The sequence below is a fragment of the Salmo trutta genome, chromosome 7 (assembly GCF_901001165.1).
Source record: "Salmo trutta chromosome 7, fSalTru1.1, whole genome shotgun sequence".
In the NCBI taxonomy this organism is placed as follows: Eukaryota; Metazoa; Chordata; class Actinopteri; order Salmoniformes; family Salmonidae; genus Salmo; species Salmo trutta.
The window spans coordinates 6,900,228-6,920,931 of record NC_042963.1 but is presented as its reverse complement, the minus strand read 5'-3'; the positions used below and the strand labels follow the sequence as shown (position 1 = coordinate 6,920,931).

The window sequence follows — 20,704 nt, the reverse complement described above, 5'->3', positions numbered from 1 at the left end:
GTTTATTCACGTCACTCCACAATGTTAAAATACAATGCGTGCGCATCATTTTCATAATGTCGGCCAACCCATCTACACAAACAAAACAGTCGTGGAAAAAGGACAATTAGGCACTTAAACTTATGTAGTGACAGACCTGTGTGTAGTATTTAGATTTGCATTGAAGATTAGATACCAGAAGGTAGCAGACACTTGGTCAAGGACATATCTTAGACTTGCAGGAACCACTGAGTCAGGACTGTGACCTTCACCTTGTCCCCACAATTACTCAGCCTACTTGAGTGGCATACTTGTCCCCAGCAGCAATTGGTTCCCATCCAAATACTTCAAGCCTATTCTAGCTTTCATTGTTGAGACACAGTATAGTATATTGTGGATACATTTAGTACTCAGGCCATTTACCATTAAAAAAAGGTTGTTCTGTCTGCTTAATGAGGTGGCTGTCCATCCTGGTTTTGTAGACTAGACTTAACAAATACAGGACACAAATTGGTATGATAGGTAACCAAGGAGGGTAACCAGAATCTCAGACAACTAGCATTTTAACTTGATAGCATGTTAGCTAACCCCTTCCCAAACCTAACTCTAGCTAATGTTATCCACAAACTGCTTGGAGTAACCCTGGATTGTAAATCATGGTCAAAACAGTGATACAACAGTAGCTAAGATAGGGAGAAGTCTGGCCATAAAGCACTGCTCTACCTTATCACAAACAAGGCAGGTCCTACCAGCCCTAGTTGTCACAGCTGGACTACTGTTCAGGTGTGTGGTCAGGTGCCACAAATACTTAATTACAATTTGCTCAGAACAGCATGTCAATCGTTCATGGGTCAAAGTGGGAGGTTGACAAGCTGAATGCTCCGAGCTCTGTTTAAAAACTACTAGCACGCAGCTCAGACACCCATGCACATGCCACAAGGCATGCTAAAAGGTCTTCAATCCCCAAGACTATGGGAGGCACACAGTATTATATAGAACTAGCCAACATCAGGTAATTGATGCAAGCGTTAAGATCAGATTCAAAACTAATAATTCACCTTACGGAACAGCAAGTACTGTGAAGACATGCTAGCACACTGTTTAGTGTTATACATTTGTGTAATGCCATTTACTGTTTTATGTAAGAGCCTTAGTGTTTGGACCCCAAGAACAGCTAATGGGGATCTGTTAAGAAATCAATTTTGTATTTAGACAAATTGCCAGTACAGAAAATAAAATCTTAAATGGAAACTGATGGTTAACTACGCAAATCCCCCACTTTTAATTTGGGAGGGAATGAAGAAACATGTAGACACTGGAAGGTTAAACATGTGTTGTTACCCACCCCCAGTAACACAAATGAAAGGCAAACTTGAATAAGTTAAATGGAATTTATTTTCTTACATTTATGTACTAAGTCTAGGCTCAAGATGGTACAACCAATTTCGTAGGGAATGACTGCATTGTCAGTCATGCACCAGGCCTCACTGACAACAGCTGGTATCACAGGTCTTGCCCTTGCACACACAGCCTGAAGCACATTTACTGCAGCCGGAAGGACAGCAGGGGCAGCAACCTGACGGGACAAAAACAATCGATTAGTGATGACCAATGACAGACTATTGCATAACCTATTAATGAGGCTCTAGGATGACTTGGCAACTTGTCTCCCCAGTCGTGGTCAACTTACTCAAAGCAAAGACTTTTTAGTTTGGCGTCCTCTTGGAAAAAATGCCTAATTAGGCTACCAGGTGTTCATAACTAAGTGGGAAAATGGTAATACCATCTTTGAACCATGCTTTGAGAAACACATTTTCTAATGGCCAACACGCAGTGTCAACCAAGTACAGCCATCATACTGGTAAACAAGTGTTAAAACTTACATTGCTTTTTATAAAAGTTGTGCAGTTGAATTTCTCTGCCGAAACTGCAGTTATCAAGCCATTTCCTTAGGTGACGCCAGCATGAGAGAGTAGTCGGCGCTCAGGACATAAGAGTTTTCCCCCACTAATTACTAGTTGGGGGGGTTTAAGTGGATTTCTCTCCAGTTGTATGTGGTAAATTACCTTCCCACTTGGTTATCACAGGGTGCACAGCCCGTCCTCCCCATTTAAAGGGCCACCAGACACCATTGAGAAGAGCTTGGGTAAATATACCTACATAGGCAATCTAAAGTGGTATTTAGAATGTAACAACAAAAAACGTACTTTTCTTACAACTGGTGCATGCGCAGTTGGCGCACTTGCAGGATCCACCGCAGTTGCAAGAGCCAGCTACAAATACAAGTTGCGTTAATAGATAATCAAAATAACAGGCAATTGGTTTCGAATAAATAGGCCTATATTCTGATTATATTAATCAATATACATAAACTTACTTTTAGAGCATTCACAAGGATCCATGTTCCAGTTTTTGATCGCGCGTCTTTATTCAAATGAAGTATTTCAGCTTAATTTCACTGATGAGTTGTAAGCTTCAAATTTCTCTTTGGCGAAGCACCGTTTTTATAGTCAGGACAGACGGGTGCCGTGTGCAAAACAGTCTCGCGTTCAGACGATCAGGGTTTGCACCCGGGTTATTTCATTATACTGCGCGAAAATAATCAAGGAAGAGTTTCCTATTGTTTCCGAATTCAAAAGCCTGTTACATAAATCTGATTACACGTTTATCATCGATTAATTAAGGCTACACCCTTATTTAACTATACAAACATTTATCGGGATCTTTTTTGTTTTTACGAATGCCTTCAATAACCCCCAGGGTCTGGAGTGTTGTAATCAATCAAGCCATTATATTGTTATTTTACAGGCACGATCTAATTGTAATGTTCAAATACATGATGATTTCAATTGTTATATACTATAATCTAATCTAGACATATGCCTAAAGATTAGAATGCGAAAAGTTAATATAATTATATTACTTGTCGGGAAGAATTTGAATAGGCCTAGTGTATATGGAAAATATATTAAAACGACGATTTACAAATCACTACATTGTTGACTGGTTTTCGATTGGACAGTCATCGTTACCGTGCACAATGCACACGGTACGCAAATTATTAAACGGTTCAGTTGTCACTTTTTCGGGAGTGGTGTTGTCATTGGTGCTGTGTTGAGAGCTTCCAGTCCCGTGCTTCCTTTATCTGCACACGAGCTGTGCTCATGAGCAACATTCGGATGTGAATGAATCACTTTGCGCATGTCGACTGAGTGTTAGTATTTTCTAGAATATCTTGCCTGAGAAAATGAGCTGTGTCATACCACAAGCATTGTGCGACGTGGTAAGAATAGTCACAGTCAGCAGCCAGTCTTACAATTAATTACAAATGACAGTTAAGAAAACAAAAACAATGATGCATTCAGAACTATTCTACAAACCTCATAAATACTTTCATCATGTATATATATATATATATAAAACGAATTTACCCTAATAAGAATCAGGATCAATACAGAAATATAGTCTAAACTCCATGAACGATGATGACTTCAAAGCACTTGTTTGGTATTGTGGAATAATACAAAGTAACTTGAGCAGCTTTGAGTGACAAGTGAAGTCATTTGCAAATAGTTATTTTTTTTTAATAACTGCCTTTGCATGGTTGTAGCTAGCTAGCTAACCCAGAAACATTGACAGTTAAAGATCGAGGACTTCGTTAAGATATCGTCTCGCTTTATCAAATGGGCCAACTATATGAAATGCTTTGTATGTTCGTGTTGCATATGGAAATGGTGGAATAAATATACCTAGCTATAGTAAGTAGTGAACGTCGTTATCTGTGATGAGTTACAATCGCTGACTGTCTTGTGGATGTGTTCATTTGGGAAAGATAATTACTGAAATGTTGCACTCTAGTATTAACAATATTTTAATTAGTCATAGCTATGCCATCTATCTAGGCATCTGTTCTATCTTTGTTGGCTATTTTCGAAGACTAGGAGGAGCCAATGCAATGAACATGGACTGCCGGGACACCCAGCGGGCGCCTGGAGTAAGCCGTTTCAAAATCAAATTGTATTTGTCACATGCGCCGAGTACAACAAGTGTAGTAGACCTTACCGTGAAATGTTTACTTACAATTCCTTAACCAACAATTCAGTTCAAGAAATATAGTTAAGAAAATATAAACGAAATAAACTAAAGTAACACAATAAAAAGTAACACAATAACAATAAAGAGGCTATGTACAGGGGGTACCGAGTCAATGTGCAGGGGTACAGGTTAGTCGATGTAATTTGTACATGTAGGTAGGGGTAAAGTGACTATGCATAGTGAGTAGCAACAGTGAGTAGCAGCAGTGTAAAAACAAAGTTTATGAGGGTAGTTTGAAAGTGGATGCAACATGCATGCATCTCCAGCAGTGATGATTAGATTTCATACTCATCTCAGAACAAGCATCCAGTAGATCAAACTCACAATATGTACTGTGATTGGTTATTTTTGTTTTAGTAATGTGCCACCATTTTGGTGCCTACAGTACCTTTGCAAATAATTCAGACCCCTTGACTTTTTCCACATTTTATTAGGTTACAGCCTTATTCTAAAATGGATTCAATTGTTTTTTCCTCCTCAATCTACACACAATACCTCATAATGACAAAGCAAAAACAGGTTTAGAAAGTTTTGCTAATTTATACAAATTTAAAAACGGAAATATCACATTTACATTAGTATTCAGACCCTTTACTCAGTACATTGTTGAAGCACCTTTGGCAGCGATTGCAGCCTTGAGTCTTCTTGGGTAGGACGCTTCAAGCTTGGCACACCTGTATTTGGGGAGTTTCTCCCATTCTTCTCTGCAGATCCTCTCAAGCTCTGTCAGGTTGGATGGGGAGTGTTGCTGCACAGCTATTTTTAGGTCTCTCCAGAGATGTCCAATCGGGTTCAAGTCCGGGTTCTGTCAGGGCCACTCAAGGACATTCAGAGACTTGTCCTGAAGCCACTCCTGCATTGTCTTGGCTGTGTGCTTAGGGTCGTTGTCCTGTTGGAAGGTGAACCTTCACCCCAGTTTGAGGTCCTGAGCACTCTGTAGCACTCAAGGATCTCTCTGTACTTTGCTCCGTTCATCTTTGCCTCAATTCTGACTGGTCTCCCAGTTCCTGCCGCTGAAAAACATCCCCAAAGCGTGATGCTACCACCACCATGCTTCACCATAGGGATGGTGCCAGGTTTCCTCTTGATGCGACGCTTGGCATTCAGGCCAAAGAGTTCAATCTTGGTTTCATCAGACAAGATAATCTTGTTTCTCATTGTGTGAGAGTCTTTAGGTGCCTTTTGGCAAACTCCAAGTGGGCTGTCATGTGCTTTTTACTGAGGAGTGGCTTCCGTCTGGCCACTCTAGCACAAAGGCCTAATTGGTGGAGTGCTGCAGAGAGGGTTGTCTTTCTGGAAGTTTCTGCCATCTCCACAGAGGAACTCTGGAGCTCTGTCAGAGTGACCATCAGGTTCTTGGTCACCTCCCTGACCAAGGCACTTCTCCCACGATTGTTCAGTTTGGCCGGGCAGTTAGCTCTAGGAAGAGTCTTGGTGGTTCCAAACTTCTTCCATTTAAGAATGATGGAAGCCACTGTGTTCTTAAGACCTTCAATGCTGCAGACATTTTTTGGTACCCGTCTCCAGATTTGTGCCTCAACACAATCCTGTCTCCGAGCTCTACTGACAATTCCTCCACCCTCATGGCTTGGTTTTTGTTCTGACATGCACTGTCAACTGTGAGACCTTATATATATGCCTTTCCAAATCATGTCATATCAATTGAATTTACAACAGGTGGACTCCAATCAAGTTGTAGAAACATCTCAAGGAATATCAATGGAAGTAGGATGTACCTGAGCTCAATTTCGAGTCTCATAGCAAAGGGTCTGAATACTTATCTAAATTAGGTATTTCAGTTTTTTATTTTTAATACATTTGCAAAAATTTCTAAAAACCTGTTTTCAGTTTTTGTTATGGGGTATTGTGTGTAGATTGCTGAGGATTTAAAAAAAAAATCTATTTCAGAGTAAGGCTGTAACATAACAAAATTTGGAAAAAGTCAAGGGGCCTGAATACTTTCCGAAGGCACTCACCCTCAAGATGAACCATAAAATAAACCCTTGCATGTTTACAATGGGCAGGTTTAATGGGATCCACCCATGCCTCACTGCAGTCACACAATCAGGGAAGGTATGGCCTCGCCCAGTTCCCTTTGGTAGTTGCCATTTACATGTATGCATGAAGCTTGATGCATCGTAATATAGCACTCCAGCTCAAGTGATTCAATCTTCTCTCTTCTATCAGGTGTTCATCCATAACCCTCACATGCGTGGCCAGTGGCAGGCAGCCTACCGTCTGAGCCAGAGTGCCCAGGACTCAGACATCTCTTTGCTCAACATCAACCAGGCATTGAGCTGCTCGACAGCTGGTGCTCGAGGACCCAACACCACTGGAGACACGCTCCTGGTGGGCACCCAGGCAAACCTGCTGGCCTATGATGTACACGAAATTGCTGACATCTTCAACAGAGAGGTGAGCCAAGGACTGGGCAGGAAGCAATGATACAACATAATCATGTTTCTGTTGTAGTAGTATTACATAATAATACAGTTTTGCAAATAATAATGCTATTTCCTTTCCTCTAGGTGACAGATGGGGCCAATGCCATCGCTTTAGGGAAATTGGCGAACATTGTGTCCCCCCTCACCATCATCGGAGGAAACTGTGCCTTACAAGGATTTGACTGTGAGGGGAACGACCAGCTCTGGACGGTATGGATTATGTTCCTCATCATCATGTGAACTGTTGTCAAAGATTGAAATTGAAATAGGAATAGTTTTACCACAATAAAGGAAATTATATGTTTGTTTGTTTGTTTGTCTGGGTTCCTTTTCAGGACACAGGGGAAAATGTCCAGTCATTGGTTCTCTGTGTTTTTACTGGCAATTGAAAAAATGAGGTGACATTTTATTTTGCAGAAGTTTCATCCAAAGATGAAAGCAAGTACTTTGCAATGTACAGCTAGACGACTTTAAATGTTGTTATTACATAAATATACTAGATCCTAAAATGGGTAATATACTGTGTATATTTTATTTTGTCTGGTCTTTGCAGCTTCTTGTCAGATCAAAGGACTTTGACATTAGGGTATACAGATGCACAATTGAGTGCATCCTGTCGGGCTGTATCACCGCCTGGTACGGCAACTGCACCGCCCACAACCGCAAAGCTCTCCAGAGGGTGGTGTGGTATGCCCAATGCATTACCGGGGGAAAACTTCCTGCCCTCCTGGACACCTACAGCACCCGATGCCATAGGAAGGCAAAAAGATCATGAAGGACAACAACCACCCGAGCCACTGCCTGTTCACCCCGCTATCATCCAGAAGGTGAGATCAGTACAGGTGCATCAAAGCTGGGACCGAGAGACTGAAAAACAGCTTCTATCTCAAGGCCATCGGACTGCTAAACAGCCATCACTAGCACATCAGAGGCGGCTGCCTATAGGCATAGATTAGGAATCACTGGACACTTTTAGAAATGGATCACTAGCCACTTAAATAATGTTCCGTATCTAGCATTACTCATCTCACATGTAGAAACTGCACTCCACACTATTCTACAGTGTCTTAGTCACTATTAAATTGTGTTTACATATTGCATCACCCATTTCATATGTATATACTGTATTGTATTCTATACTACACCACCGACTGTTAAACAGCCATCTCTAGCATATCAGAGGCTGCTGCCTATAGACATAGATTAGGAATCACTGACCACTTTAATGAAATGAAAACTAGCCCTTTAATAATGTTAGATATTACTTGTTAGATATTACTGCACTGTTGGAGCTAGAAGCACAAGCATTTCGCTACAACCGCAATAACTATCTGCTAAACATGTGTGACCAATAAATTTGATTTGATTTTGATCAAAGAAGATGAACTTGTGAAAATGAGGTATAGCTCATATTACATACCCAGAGTTGTGTTTCTGCAACAATTTGATGTTTTAAAACTTTAAAAAATCTTGCTGTGTATAGTACAGAAAATGTCAGCAAAGAGAGGATGTGTGCTGATTGTTCTCTCTTTGTGTCTTTCAGAAGGTTACCTCCCTCTGTCATAAGCATGGTAGCAAGTTTGCTTATGCACTGGCCAATGGAACAGTGGGTGTATATGACCACACTGCCCACTACTGGATAATCAAGGTACTGCAAGTTTTGAATGGGTGGAATATTAGTTTTCCTTCTTAATGCATCTCTGTCACTTTACACAAAACGTATTGAATTTGAACCAGCATTATGTTTAAAGATGTGCCAATAACTGTCCCTCTTTCCCTCTGCAGTCTAAGAACCATGCAATGAGCATCCATGTATTTGACCTTAATGCTGACGGTGTTGTAGAACTCATCAAGGGCTGGTCCAAAGGAAAGGTAAACCACCTTGATGTGTCAGTCAATAATCAATTTAGGGCAATCGAGAAGACCAATTTGTTAAAATGAGTACAGAACCAATCAAGGAGAGTCTCTAATCCTTCACTTTGTCACATTGTCTAGGACTGGTTGACACTTGGCACCAGCCTTTCCTCCAAGTGTAAGGAATGTTGTAAGGCCCCTTGACTTCACCTTAATTTACATATTGATGCACGGAGCGATCGAAACAGGTGAAATCATCTTCAAAGACAGCTTCTCGTCCTCTGTGGCTGGAGTGGTGGAGAGGGACTATCGCATAGATGGACAGATCCAGCTCATCTGTACCTCTGTGGAGGGAGAAGGTAAAGACATGAGTAACACTACTAGTACTTCGTATAGGCCTAGTTTATTTGTGTGTATTCTCTCAGAATTTGTCTTTGACATCCAATGTGTTGTATGCTTGTTGTCAGTGCGTGGCTACCTGCCTGCCAGTAAGGAGATGAAGGGGAACCTGATGGACTCCAGTGTGGAGCAGGATCTGATCCGAGAGCTGAGCCAGCTCAGGCAGAACCTGCTACTGGAACTACTCAACTATAAGGAGAATGCCAAGGTTTGTAAGAACTAGGGCTGAACCCATTTAGTCCACTGGTCGATAGGCTGTTGGTCGACCGAGACTTTGTTAGTCGAGCAGTGGCAAATATATTTAAAAACATATGTGGCACACGAGACACCTGTCTGATTCACGTCTTTCTGAGCAGACTAATCCATTGCGGAGGCCTCGGGAATGGTACACCAGTATCACCAGTAGTACATTTAGCCTACTATTCATTTCCATCATTTCTCATCTACATTGTTTAATTACGGTCATTTCTGTTGTCATTGTAGGAGTGGAAATGTTGTCTGCAGAGCGCACAACATAGGCTACACTTGTGAGAAAAAAGTTTGGGTTTATTTCATTCCATTTATGAGTTGTCAATGTATTAATTGTCTTGTTTGGAGCACTCCTGTCAATCTTGAGTGAAGACACACGCCTGAATACACATAGAAGTAGGCTTAGGATACCTGTCCTGATTACACATAGAAGTAGGCCCTAGGATACCTGGCCTGATTACACATAGAAGTAGGCCTAGGATACCTGGCCTGATTACACATAGAAGTAGGCCTAGGATACCTGGCCTGATTACACATAGAAGTAGGCCTAGGATACCTGGCCTGATTACACATAGAAGTAGGCCTAGGATACCTGGCCTGATTACACATATAAGTAGGCCTAGGATACCTGGCCTGATTACACATAGAAGTAGGCCTAGGATACCTGGCCTGCGCGCAAATGTAGGCCTATGTGCCCATTTGGGGATCTGATACTATTTATGATAGTCTTAACTCACCATTACTGTGGAGCTTCTCAAAGTCATTTTTTCTTCGCCTCAAACAGCAAGTAAATGAAGTCTGTTTTTACATCCATTGAGAAGGACAATCGTTCCTCAACGTAGCCTATTAGAAACATCTTTCCAGCTCTCTCCCTTTCCATAACTACTCAGCATGAAAGGGGAAAAAATGTCATGCTCTAATCCAGTGAAAACGTCATTAAATATGCCTACCTGATTCATTTTTATCCATTACGCAAATAGCCTACAGCTGTGTCTGTCCGGAGCTCACTGGAGCAGGAAACTCTGAGGGCCCAGAATATTTTATACAATGTTGCAAGTTTGTTAGCCTCATGCTGGATCAAGTTAATAGTTGACACAATGTGTCAAGTTCCTTGCAGACAGGCCATGCATAGCCAATGTGATTCATAGGATATTTATTTTTATCAGGATATTTTCTACCTCCGGGCTGCAATGTTTTTATTTGTTGGCTTTATGTAGGCTACTTTTACATATTGGCAATAGAAGTTACTTTTAGATTTGTATCATTTTCATAGAATTTTGATTAACCACATGATATTGATTTACTATAAATGAAATGAAACTGTTCTGGTTAGGGGTTATTGATCTCTGGCTCCCTCTTTAGTCATTTTATGTCTTAATTTTTAATTGCAGTGCTTTAAGCATCAGACAGGCTCAGTAGTCTATATATAGTTGATTTTATTCAAACATAGGGTGTGTCTATATATGTTTTAACATTTCGACCAATCGATTGGTCGAAAGAACAGACGACTCCGTCGACCAACATTTTTTTTAGTCGGGGACAGCCCTACTAAGAACAGACACTGACAAACACTTTCACAGAATCAACTATGAGGATAAAGCTACAGCCAAACACACGTTTACATGTATATATACACACTGAAACTCTCTGAAGTAACTAATATTAGAAGAAAACGATAAAGCCCACATGTACAATCAAACACCCACACCTCAGACAAACATTCCCAGACCTATCAGTTACTGTACTCTGAGGAGAACATTGATCCTCCCACTCTATGTACAAACATACACACGCATAGTGTTTGTACCTTAGTGTAAAGGACTGTGTGTCTTGTGTCTCTGGTAGCAGGCTGTCCCAGGGACTTCAGAAGGTGATACCCAGATGGGGGTGATACCAGCCAATACCCAGCTCTAGACTGCCATCTGTTAGAGCTGCCACGGAGTCCCAGAGGGCACACATAGAGCTCAGCATCTCCACGCCCAATGGTAAACACCATCACCCCAAACAGATACCCTCCCTACTAACCACTAACACATTCATGCACTGTCATCAAAACACAGTAAGCAGCTCACTTACACAGCCCTAAAACCGCACAGAAACTCACCATGCTGACCAAACTTCAGCCTGTCCCACATTGAACCCAATCACTCTCTCCACTCACCATCCTATAATCCAGAATGTGCAGCCTCATGTGGCTTGCTGTGGTAACTGAGTGGGCTGAGTACTGTCCTCTTGGATTTCCCCCTACAGAGACCATCATTAGAGCTGTGCTGATTTTTGCTGAGGGAATTTTCTAGGGTGAAAGTCATGTGGTACACCCCAGTGCCCAGAATTGGTCTGGTTGTATCCGTGTTCCCATCATTCCTCCCAAAGTTATCCTTGTGGATCTACACATCAAAGCTTTTGTTGGCGGCAAGAGCAGGTACACATATTTTAATTATGAAAGAGACAGCTGAGTCCTTTGCATAGATGTGTTAGTGAAGTGATTTGCCAGTGAAATTCACACTTTAAAACAACCAATCATTGATTTTGACTATCAATTACTTTCCAACTTTGTAAGTTTAGCAGTACTTTAGCTCTGTCTAATGACAACAATAAATCATTTTGTAATTTGAATGTGCTTATTCTTTCTCTTCCCTTTCCTCCAGCGTTCAGTTCCACGTCTTTGAGATCACGCGTCAGCTGCGTCGGCTGCCTGGCTTCTCCGTGTATGATCTTAATGTTGATCCTGAGGTATCTCAACCTACTGGGAAAGTCACCTTCGCCAGGCCACAGAGAGTAAGCACATTCATTCTTTGTATCTCTCTCTCTCTTACTCTAACTTACACACACACTTCCATGTGCTGTCACGCTCCTCTACAGACTCTTCCAAGCCCCTCTGGCATTGTGCTTCATAGTAATGTTAACTGTTATTACAGAAAATCTGTATTCTCGTCTTTAGGTCGTCATGTGGCTGAACCAGATCTTCCTTCTACCAGAGGGCATTGATACCCCAGTTGTGACGTTCAACTTTCTGCGCCGTGGGCAGAGGTATGTCTACATGTGTTAACACACATCTTCGTGCACAGGAGATCTGTAGTATTTCAAAATGGCCCCTTCAGTGGTTCTTTGCTTTCCAATCAGATCACACTAATCACAGACGACATAGACCTACAGGCAGAGGCAGACTTCCCCACGTACTTTGGGAAGCTGAGGACCACCATGACTGAGGTGAACAACACACTTCCCACACTACCCACCTCAACCTTCACACCAATAGCATTTCTCTCATTACCAACCTCACAACACTTTTAATATCGCTTTATTTTTGTGTAGTGGGCCTAACATTTCTATGTTCTCTTTCAGTCGACTCGGTTCGACGTCTCACTATGGGACACACCCTCTTTTACGGGTCATTGGTTGAAGCCTTATTCAATCAAACCTAACAGGCCAATCAGAGCTTTGTGGGTGTATGCCCCGCGTGTCTATATAACACCCTGCATTGCTCTGGTTTCCTATTTCTTTGCATCTTCACAAGTCTATTTGGGTACTAGCTCATTAAGCAGCGTTCTTCAGAAAACTAGCTCTCAACTGAACTTTTCTTTCCTGGTGGGTTACCACCCCACCATGGAGCATTGAGTGGCTTATTTTCTATTTTCAGGAATTCTGAAATCTTCAGCTTCACTTTACAGAGTGAAGATACCTCAGTTAGCTTGTTAGCAGCACTTTTTGTCGTTGGCTAGCTACAGTACATCTGTTACCTGGCCTTGTTAGCTAGCTAGCTCCACTGCTTTAGCATCCCGCTAATAGCAGGTTCCCACAAATTTAAGCTACTTATACCTGGGGTCTCTAGCTCTCTGTCGGATTCCACCGTTTGGAGCTAGCTGAACTTTTGAATGTCTTGGCTGTGTAGTGTGCTAACGGCTCCACTGGTGTTTTAGCTAGAATCCTTTGGGCTAAACCCCCATTCGGTTTGTTTGGCTAGCACGAGCGGTGCTGTTTCTTCAGTGTGTTACCCCACCATTGAAGCACCATCCCTTTTACGTTCCCCTGTGAATGATAGCCCAGCCGTTCGTTCTACCTCGAGTTATTTAGTTTACACACCGAGTTGGCACTTGGTATCTCACGTGACGGCTCGGCTAGCTGGCTATCGTCACTCAGGTGAAGATTGCGGGCATTACAATTGCGGGCATTACATGTCTGGGACAGATTCCTATCCACTCTGTAATACTTGCCTAGGCATGGAACACGCCATGGAGGCTCTCGTCGACCCCACTAGTTGTGTGCATTGCGCTCAGATGGGCTCCGGTGGCCTAAGACGTAGAGCCAAGTACATGGAAAGTATTGCCCAGGCCTCGTCCTTGCTCGAAGATGACTCTGTTGACAATGAAGTCCCTGAGGAGGGAGAAGCTACTCAGGCATCCCCTCCGTCTGATTCGACCTTAATTCTGACGAATCCGTAAGTGAGGACGACAGCATATCTCTTGCCGCATCAGGCAGCGGCCTTTCTAACCAGGAGATGGATTACGCCCCTGAATAATTTCTCCCCTCTGCTCAGTTTGTGCTACCCAGCCAGACTGCAGAGGTAGGACAGGAGTCAATAATTGACCTCCACTTCTTCGAGGCAATCAGATGCACTGCAACCAAGCTTGTTGTTGAGTATTCAACGCCTCCCACACCTTCCAAGAAGACTAGGATGGATGGAATCTTCTCTCAGAGTAATTCTACATCCGTCCGACAGCGTGTACCAGCCTTCCTAGACTGTCTGGCGTTGTTGGAATCTTCCTGGGTGTGCCACTCAAGTCACCTTCTCCTGTGACTGGCTACCCCTATTTGGATATGCACAGCATGGAGTCGTCGGGATGGCTCAGACCGCCTCCCGTGGAGCTATCCCTGGCTGAGCTCCTCTTCCTCTGCCCCCAAGCGCGCTCATCCCAATGACCGCTTCACCGCGTCCGTGTATGAGAGGATCTACCGATCTGCATCTCAGGTGGGGCACTCCGTGAACACTGCTGCCCTCCTCTCCATCTACATGGCGGTACAGAGTGCGCCATCTCTGTCCGGGCTCCAAGCCACTTTCCTCATCATGGGATTTGGCACGGGTTCTGGATGAACTTACAGGCAATCACTTTGAATCCGTGGAGACAGTGGATCTTAAGACTCTGTCTTATAAGACAGCCCAGTTGCTCGCCTTGGCTATGGCCAAGTGTGTTAGTGACCTTCATGTGCTCTCGGTTCATCCTTCATGCACTCAGTTTCCCCACCGACTACCCCAAGGCTATGATACATCCGTGGTCGGGCTTTGTCCAAACAATGCCTCACCCATTGTGTAGTGGAGGCTATCGCCAAGGTGTACAGTTGTCTGGGATTGCAGTCTCCCCTGGGTGTCCGCGCACATTTCACTTGAGGAATTGCCACGTCATGGGCACTGTATAGAGACATCTCCGTCTTGGAGATTTGTGCGGCTAGTTAGGCTTCCTCTCACACCTTTGTGAGGTTCTATTGCATGGACGTTACTGCGCCCTCCCTGACGCACAGAGTCCTTGGACTGGAGCTGAGTAGGATGGATCAGGTACATTACCATGTACCACAACAGGCTTCTCAGGAAAGGTACTATTGGCAATCGGGGAGCTTTGCAAGTGTCCTGTAGTGAACCGAGTCGACTGAAAGAAAACTTTGGGTTACGGTATGTAACCCCGGTTCTCTGAAGGAGATCTCACCAGATTGCCCCTCTTGCACGATTTGTGTAAGAGGTAGTTCGTAGAATGAGGAAACCAGAGCAGTGAAGGGTGTTATATAGACACACGGGGCATACACCCATAAAGCTCTGATTTCTCTGTTAGGCATGATTGGTTTCAACCAATGACCCACAAAAGAGGGCGTGTCCCATAGTGAGATGTCTTCCTCATCTCCTTCAGAGAAACGGGGTTACATACCGTTACGCAAAGTTACCTATTGTTTGAACAGGCAGATGACTATCTCTCTGTCCACCAAATGCTGATGGCGGCCATTGCAGATCATTCTAATCACATCCGTAACATGCTGGAGCAGGCAGAGGACGCACAACTCATGGGGGATTTCTCTGCTTGGCTTTTCTTTTCATCCCTTCATCTTTTTGCATGACAGGAGGAACATGAAGAAGCTCTACATTGAGCTCTATGACCTGAACAGAGACCTGATCAATGAGTACAAGATCAGATCCAACAATCACAATGCTCTTAAGTCTGTCAACCAGGCCCATTCAGAGGGCAGGGAGACTGAGAGGTGAGTAGGGGTTGAAAGCGTGATCAGTGGGGGATAGCAATTGTAGAGGATTGAATGTGTTTTGAAAGGTTCAGGTCTTTCCTAACCTCTACTACTATTTGTCTCTCTCAGTGGGTAAGCCGAAGAATCAGGTTATCACAGCCTGCCGAGACGCTATCAAAAACAACGTCAATGCCCTGTTCAAGATCATGAGAGCAGGCACAGCCTCTTCCTGAGGGTACCCCCTGTGTGAGAGGGGGGAGCCAGTCTGGGGGGAGCCAGGAGAGGAGGCTTTATAAGTGTGAAGAAAGTCTAGTTCCCTAGTGGCAAGGCCTGAAGAAAAGACAGGCCTCTCCTGCACCCCACGATGTCATTTTTGTCAGCAGTGATGTTTTAAAAGAGTCAGTGGGTGGGAGTAACTGTCACGTTGTAAATGTGATTTTCTTGCCAAAGAAATCTATACTCCTTTAATGAAAAATGGGACCAGCATAGTGTGATACACGTTTACTTTTTGTAGATTGTTAATAGACAGGGAACTTTGTGTGTGCAGAAAATGTAACTCTAAATTAAATGGTCTTTTAACTTAATATGTCTGTTTTTTGTTTTCATTGTAGTATTTTCATTCAAGTCTTGTTGGTTGAATGAATGAATGTCTTCAATGTCTCTCAAGCCAGATTGCTGTTAAGTGAATCCAGCTCCTAAATTGCAGCCATTTAAGACAGCTAGGGGCTAGAAGTGCATATGGTGCTGTATTGCAAGGACATCAATCACCACGATAAAATTACAAAGTGTCTGACAAAAAAATAAGTCTGCTAGGTTCGGATCATTATGCTCCCCCCTTTCCCCTTCCTTCATATTCTTGGAGAGTCCGCTTCCAGTTGCTGCGCTGGCATCTGGCGCACAGCTGGACCAGCGACTCCCACACGTGTCACGTGACCAGTGAAATGAATACCGTTAAAATGCTGTCTTGCCAATTTTGCACGTTTTTCAAAAAGTTAACTTTACCTTACTGAGCCTCCCTCCATACACCATGTAAGTCTGTATTCATTTCATGTATTTTTCTCTCCATTTTAAACTTCGTTTTTGTTGGACCCCAGCACTGTCAGAGACTGCAGTTTTCATACAGAAACCAGATGTTCCCGGGTTTGGCAGTGGCGCTATAAATTGCTTTGGTGACTTTCATCTGTTGTGGTAAGTATGGCTGATGCGTACATTGAATTCTTTGTACACATATACTGATACAATACAAACGCTGTCATTCAATATAGGGCACCCTGTATTATGCAAATATGCAACAGTCTGGCAATTATATGTAAATCTAATGCGTCATGGTCGGCTTTTTCTTTTTTTACATGCGACAAAAGTTTTCCTTTGAGTTAACGCATGCATGTCCGAAAAATGATGCATTTTAAGATACATTTTTGCAAATTATAAACTGCATGGTGAACCAATAAATAGTTACATTTGTGAAGGAGATTAAGATAGGGACATTGAGTTAGGAACACTATGTTCTAATGCACACAATAAGTAATTTTCTATTTAGAAATCTTATGTAGAGTTTACATAAGAACCGACACGCCCTCATAATAGCCGAATTGACCAGATTTGGGGTTAGCTCCTATAGGAGAGGGTGGCAATGAAGTCGTTCTTCAAAATCTTTTGGAACATTTTGGTCTGGTTTAACATTTGCTTCTGAGGTGTCATTTGAACGCTAACTTGGAATCCGTGGTCAATTTCTGTAGACTACTGGGAGATTATCTGTTCTGTTCCTTTGAGGGGGCGTGTCTGCTATAGGAAAAGGTATGAACATTCTTGCATTAGTTCTGGAAACTTGGGGAAATGAGTTTGAACGGTTGGAACTGCAGATATCCCTGTAATGGCGCCTCAGATCATTTATGAATAATAAAGTCAAAGAAAAATAAGAACAAACTATACAAAGTAACTGCAAATATAAAAGTAACAACAACAAAAAACTTTGTCAAATATATTTTGTTATTTTCCTTGTATGTGTAAAATGTCATTCTCGTGATTTATTTTCATATCTAGGATTACAGCCTGCTGAAGAGATGGAATGGAATGAATTTTGCAGACTAAAGGGAAAACCCCTCTGAGATACTGGAGTAGAAACATAAGGACTGCAGAGTGTTGGGTTACGGAGCATTATCCAGCAGGACCTCAGGGTCCCCCAGAAACCTCTCGGGAATTGCTCTTGCATGGGTGATCAGTATTGTGAACTCTTCACAGGATGCTGTATGGAGCTTTCTAATCTCAGAGATCCTGAGGAAGAGGAAAATACAAATTAATGGGAAAAGAGTTGTAAATGAAATCAGCCGTTGAAGGGAAATAGGTTCAGTAGGACACAATGAGGAGAATTCACATAAAAGGAGATGTTCTGTGCACCCTGCTCATGCTGGGGCTACTCTGTCTGCTGTTGTATGCCCACCAATGCTTCACTCCCACCTGGGACACTTGGCACTTAGAGCAGGGCTCTACAAGCTCCCGTGCTCTTCTAGGGGCTCTACCAGAGAGCCACGTGACTAAACTGGTCCCCTCTACGCACCCAGATAAGACAAAGTGCCAGTCTGAGCCTCGGTCACATCCGAAGTCCAAACTTCAGTCTAAATCCAAACCTAAGGCCAAGACCAAATCTAGATCCAAGTCAAAGAAAGATGAGGGGACAAAGAAGGTTGCTCCAACAAAGGCTGCTCCTGTTTTACCCACACAACCACCTTTTGACTTTGAGGGTTACCTAAGAGATAAGGACAACCGGGACTTCAGACTGCTGATAGACCAGCCAGGGAAGTGCTCAGGCGAGCTCTACATGCTCATTACTATCAAGTCCGTAGCAGCAGACTTTGAAAGAAGGCAGGTAGTGCGGCACACCTGGGGAAGAGAGGGTGTTCTCCAGGATTTGCAGACAGTGAAGACTGTATTCCTCCTTGGGGTACCCAGGAACAAGACAGCCTTGCCTTTATGGGACCGGCTCCTTGCCTATGAGAGCCACACCTTTGGGGACATTCTCCTCTGGGACTTTGATGACACATTTTTCAATTTGACACTTAAAGAGACCCACTTCCTCCAGTGGGTGAATGACAGCTGCTCCAATGTCCAGTTTATCTTCAAAGGTGATGCTGATGTCTACGTGAATATAGACAACATTTTGCAGATGCTGAAGGGTCAGAAGCCTGACAAGGACCTCTTTGTGGGTGACATAATCCACCACGCCCGCCCCATCCGCCGGCGCAGCAGCAAGTACTTTGTGCCTGAGTTTGTGTACGGCCAGACGATGTATCCGTCATATGCAGGAGGGGGAGGCTTTGTGATGTCCGGTCACACCGCCAGGCGGCTGAGTGAAGCTTGTCAGCAGGTAGAACTATTCCCCATCGACGATGTGTTCTTAGGCATGTGCTTAAAGAGAATCGGAGTCAAACCGTCACGCCATGAAGGTTTCCGTACATTTGGAATTGTGCGCCCCTCTGCTGCTCCCCACCTCCAGGTGTTTGACCCTTGTTTCTACAGGGAGCTGATGGTGGTACACAGCTTGACAGTGCCACAGATCTGGCTCATGTGGAACCTGCTGCATGACCCCGAACTGAGCTGTCACAGTAACCTGGCCCCCACCCCATGGCCCTTTAAGTGGAGGGGCAAGTTACTCGGGACAACAGGACAGACGGACTCCGAGACTACAGTGGAACAGGACTATGATGTTAAAGTGTTTGTAAAGCATTGAGGGCTTTGTGTTCTGTCGATTAGAGGGACTACACTGTGAAAGAGCCATTGTGATATGGAAGCTGTGATTGAATGTTTGGTACAGTTATTTTTAGGTAATACAGTGGTTTTTCTTATCTTTTTCTTGGAAACATCCTGGATGTAAAACCAGTTGGTAAATTTACTGTGGTGGTAATGTTTTAAAAACACCCCTGCTCCATTTAGGTACAGAATGACTTACTTTGTTTATTTTATTGCACAGAGCCTCAATAAGGTCAATATAGATTGAAACATGTGCCAGGTTGATTTTGTGCAGTTGAATATACAGTACAGCGCTGTAAATGAAGAATCTTTGGGTGCGTTCGTAAATTCACTCTGGCTATCCACTCCGATTTCAGAGCACTCTTGTCTGAGTGTGTCAGAGCGCAGAATAACTGATGAATTTACGAACACTCAACACCCGTTGAATATGGCCGGCGTCAGTAAACGTCGGCAAACATTTTTAATTCAATTGTTTCCAGCAGCACAGTTACAGTCACCAACGCTCTGGATAACATGTAAACAGCCTAACCAGCTCTGCTAGTGCGAGTAAAATGGTTAGAGTGAGGTGTTCTCTAATTTGTGTCTGGAAGTAGGTAGCAAGCTCTGAAGCGCCACACTCTGAATTCACGAACGGACAATCTGACAACGCTCTGAATTTACAAACACCCAGAGCGCACTCTGAGTGCACTCTGGTAATCCAGATTGAATTTACGAACACACCATTTGTGTGCGATTACACATCAAATGATACATGTAGGTAGACTTCAATCTGAAATGGAGACAAAGCTCAATGCATCAACTGTAGCTGTGGCAGGAAGTCCCCAATGGACCTCATTATATATATATACCGAACAAAAATATAAATGCAACAATTTCAAAGAAATGTTGTCCCACTCCTCTTCAATGGCTGTGCGAAGTTGCTGGTATCTTTGCATTCAAATTGCCATTGATAAAAATGCAATTGTGTTTGTTGTCTGTAGCTTATGCCTGCCCATATCATAACCCCATCGCCACCATGGGGCACTCTGCTCACAATGTTGACATCAGCAAACCACTCGCCAACACAACGCCATACATGTGGTCTGCGATTGTAAGGCCGGTTGGACGTACTGCCAAATTCTCTAAAACAACGTTGGAGGCGGCTTATGGTAGAGAAATGAACATTCAATTATCTGGCAACAGCTCTGGTGGACATTCCTGCAGTCAACATGCCAATTGTGCGCTCCCTCAAAACTTGAGACATCTGTGGCATTGTGTTGTGTGGCAAAACTGTACACTGGCCTTTTATTGGCACCAGCACAAGGTGCACCTGTGTAATGATCATGCTGTTTAATCAGCTTCTTGATCTGCCACACCTGTCAGGTGGATGGATTATCTTGGCAAAGGAGAAATGCTCACTAACAGGGATATAAACAAATTTGTGCACAACATTGTAGAGAAATAAGCTTTTTCTGCATATTTCTGGGATCTTATATTTCAGCTCATGAAACATGGGACCAACACTTTACATGTTGCGTTTATATTTTTGTTCAGTGTAGTTCCAGAAATCTTTCTTAGAAACGTTCCAACAGAGGTATAGTTTACATATTCATGAATGTTATGTGCACAGCACCTACTTTTTTAGTTCACAATTAGCTACACTGAAGATGACAAGATGCCAAGCAACAAACCAAAGCCCAGAGTAAACCCTGAACAGTTAAGGGAGGGTGGTG

At 43.2% G+C, this 20,704-nt stretch overlaps 1 protein-coding gene, 1 long non-coding RNA gene and 1 pseudogene across 3 annotated transcripts; 2 read left to right on the top strand and 1 right to left on the bottom strand.

Moving 5' to 3' along the window:
- Positions 1-1,356: 1,356 nt before the first annotated feature.
- On the bottom strand, positions 1,357-2,507 carry LOC115196821 (uncharacterized). Its single transcript, XR_003878915.1, has 3 exons — positions 2,357-2,507; positions 2,187-2,252; positions 1,357-1,555 (listed from the first exon to the last, which is right to left on the bottom strand). It is a non-coding gene; the product is annotated as an uncharacterized LOC115196821 (long non-coding RNA).
- Positions 2,508-3,804: 1,297 nt separating this feature from the next.
- LOC115197769 (Bardet-Biedl syndrome 2 protein homolog) lies at positions 3,805-15,829 on the top strand (annotated as a pseudogene).
- A 331-nt stretch (positions 15,830-16,160) lies between these two features.
- On the top strand, positions 16,161-19,094 carry LOC115196820 (UDP-GlcNAc:betaGal beta-1,3-N-acetylglucosaminyltransferase 9-like). Of its 2 annotated transcripts, XM_029757747.1 has the most exons (3): positions 16,161-16,433; positions 16,985-17,042; positions 17,289-19,094. In XM_029757747.1, exon 3 carries the CDS (start codon positions 17,605-17,607, stop codon positions 18,970-18,972), a length of 1,368 nt encoding a protein of 455 aa, XP_029613607.1. In that variant the 5' UTR covers positions 16,161-16,433; positions 16,985-17,042; positions 17,289-17,604; the 3' UTR covers positions 18,973-19,094. The 2 variants fall into 2 exon arrangements, with proteins under 2 accessions (XP_029613607.1, XP_029613606.1); XM_029757746.1 differs by lacking the exon at positions 16,985-17,042.
- Positions 19,095-20,704: the final 1,610 nt, after the last annotated feature.